We start from the raw sequence: 2,942 nt of genomic DNA on the forward strand, positions 1-2,942 counted from the left end.
GGCAGCAGCCTATATCCCATGAATTCCGCGACGACTCAGTGTACCATCCAATTCGCTCAGTATATATGATCCGTGCTTGGTTTGGCCTGTAATTTCATATGGTCCTCTGTATCTGGGAGTGTGCTTCCGATCATAGGAGTGCTCTCTTTCGATATCTCGGACCAGAACTAGGTCTCCAGGTTCCCAAGTAGACTTTTTCAGGAACCTATGCTTGAACCGCTTTTCAAATTGAAGCTTCGCGCTCCATCGATTCTTGGCTAAGGTCTCTGCTGCAGCTCTGATGTCATCAGGGCGCTTCTCTAACTGCCTGATTCGCAAGGCTAAGAGATCTTCGGATGCCATTCCGGACTTGAATCCTTCTACCAAAAAATTTGCTTCCACTAAGTCGAATGGCAGGACAGGGTCTACACCGTGTAGTAGCCAGTATGGGCTAAACCCACTTGCTCGTCGCGTGGTGACTTTGTCGGCAAAAAAGGCATGATGAACTTTACTGGGCCACTGGGATATATCTCCTTCACAGGCTTTAACTATCCCTTCTCTAATGATGAAGTGTCCTCGCTCTACTACTCCGTTTGCTTTGGAGTTGTAAGGGGATATTTTTACTTGGGCTATTCCATATCGCTTCAATAATTTGGCAAATGATTTCTTGAGCTCCGACCCATTGTCGGTTACAACTTCAGCTATATGCCCATATCGGCATATTATTTCTTCCCAGAAAAACTTTGCAAGGGAGTCTGCATTGCTTTTTCGCAGGGCTCTTCCCTCGGCTGCTTGGGTTAAGTCATCCCTAGCGGCAACAATATAGCGGTATCCCTTTGCTTTTGGCATAAGCATGACGTCGACATATAATTTGGTGAATATTGTGGCAGGTGTGGATATGGTCAAGGGTATCTCGACTTTCCGAGTACTCCTGATTTGGCATTCATGACAGGAACTAACGTGCGCTTTGACATCCTGGAACATGTATGGCCAGAAAAATCGGTGCTTAATGGTGTGGTAAACACCATGTACTCCACGGTGACCTAGCTCCTCGTGAGCTTCTGTCAGGATTTGACTTCGCTTCTTCGGGTCTAGGATTACCAGGATTGGTGGTCTAGGATGGACTCGTTTGAACATTAGGCCTCTCTGGATAAAGTAGTGGCCAGCTTTCTGCAGAAATCGTCGCTGCTCATTTGCGGGTAATAGTTGTGGCATTTCTAGGGTTTCCAGAAATTGCTTGATTTGGTGCAGAATCTTGTCTTGTCTGTTTTCCCTCAAGATTAGTACCCCAGGGGCCCTTTGCTCCTTGCTAATCTCCAGGTACCAGGCTAATCTCTCAAGCCAATCATCCTGCTCTTCTTCTTCTTCTGCTTCCGCTACTTCTTCCGCTGTAGGCTCTCGACGTGATAGTCCATCTGGCCCCTTATGCTTGGGAGCAGGAACGTGTCGTAATTCAAATGTGAACATCAAAATTCCTTGGATCCATCGGTTGACTGCCGCATTTGGTTGGAGATCGGGGTTATTGAGCATATCCTTGATATACTTCGCATCAACCTCTAATACCAAATTTTTTATTCCGATCAGGTACAATCGCCAATGGCGCAAGGCACGATAACATCCGAACAGCTCTAACTTGGGTTGGCTGTATCTGGCTTCCCGTTCATTGAAGGGGAGAGACCCATATCGAGCAGGTCTCCTTTTTCCATTCTCGTCATCCTGGGACAGGATGAATCCGACAGCAATTTTGCTGGAATCAACTGACATGTAGACTGGTCGGTCCGAGTCATAGTCTATTGGGTGTAAGGCAGGTGCTTCGGTTATCAGCTTCTTCAACTTCTCAAAGGCTTCTTGTCTCCGCTCATCCCATATAAATTCTGTGTCCTTTCGAACAAGCTCTGTCAAGGGTCGCGCAATCGCTGAATACCCCTGAATCCATATGCGAACTGTTCCACACAGCCCTAAAAATCCTCGCACATCCTTGACTGTCCTTGGCTGTGGCCAGTTTTCTACCTTGGCTACCTTGCCATCCTCTGGCAACCTTCCTTCTGGTGTACATCTCTGTCCAACAATGATAACTTCGGGTTTGCATAATTGCATTTTGTTATAGGAGAAAGTAGCTCCTGCATGCCCTACTCTGTGCATAATTCTATGCACATCCTGAGCATGTTCCCAAATGAATCGCCGGATCCCCGAGTTCGCTTCTAGCAGCTCTGGATTCCCATCAGAGTCCAGGTATTGAGTCCGTGGACCCTTGATCGGCAAGTCATCAATAAATATATTGGCGATTTGGGGAATCTCGTCTTGCAAAATAAATGTCATACAATTCTGGAATTCTGCGGGTGAATTTGTAAATCCTGTCGGCAGTGAGGTAATTCTGAGCAGGCCTAATGGGGTTGAGAAGGACGTCATGTCCCGGCTCTTCGCATCCATTTTCCTGGCATCGAATCCCCAAAATAGGTCAAACACTGAATAGCATGCCCTTCCGGCAAAGGGTTCGACGAAATCGTCCAGTATGGGAGGAGTTCCGCAGTCCCGAATTGTGACTTTATTCAGGGGCTGTAAATCATGAACAATGCGTAGCTTCCCATTTTTCTTAACTACACAAAACCATCTGGAACGATATGAAGATTGGCTGGGTTCGTAAACACCTGCAGCCATTTTGTCCTTGAGGACATGTATAACGTCATTCCTGATCCCCGGCGGAATCGGAATATTCGGAAAAGACCATGGAACGTGGGGGATATATGGAATAATATACGGAGAGAAGTAGTCTTCTCTAAATGTGCCGCGATCGGTGTCTTGGAAGGCGATGGCACGTTCATTAAGCTGGAGAATATGTGTAAACAGCTTCTCTTCTTCAGGCCATAGAAACCCGTCTGAATTTGAGTCCTATCTTGGCTAGTCGCTCCACTGTAAACTTCGCCGTTGGCATGAAGTGTGCGGCGTGACTGGGTAACGGTGGT

General features: G+C 47.0%; 1 protein-coding gene across 1 annotated transcript; it reads right to left on the reverse strand.

The window, feature by feature from the left end:
- Positions 1-9: 9 nt before the first annotated feature.
- On the reverse strand, positions 10-963 carry GLOTRDRAFT_51444 (uncharacterized protein; the record flags this gene model as incomplete). The annotated part of the gene is made up of 2 exons (XM_007873469.1): positions 10-558; positions 676-963. The coding sequence occupies 2 exons, from the start codon at positions 961-963 to the stop codon at positions 10-12; spliced, it is 837 nt and encodes a 278-aa protein (XP_007871660.1).
- Between the last annotated feature and the right edge of the window lie 1,979 nt (positions 964-2,942).

Source organism: Gloeophyllum trabeum, assembly GCF_000344685.1.
Source record: "Gloeophyllum trabeum ATCC 11539 unplaced genomic scaffold GLOTRscaffold_00230, whole genome shotgun sequence".
Classification (NCBI taxonomy): Eukaryota; Fungi; Basidiomycota; class Agaricomycetes; order Gloeophyllales; family Gloeophyllaceae; genus Gloeophyllum; species Gloeophyllum trabeum.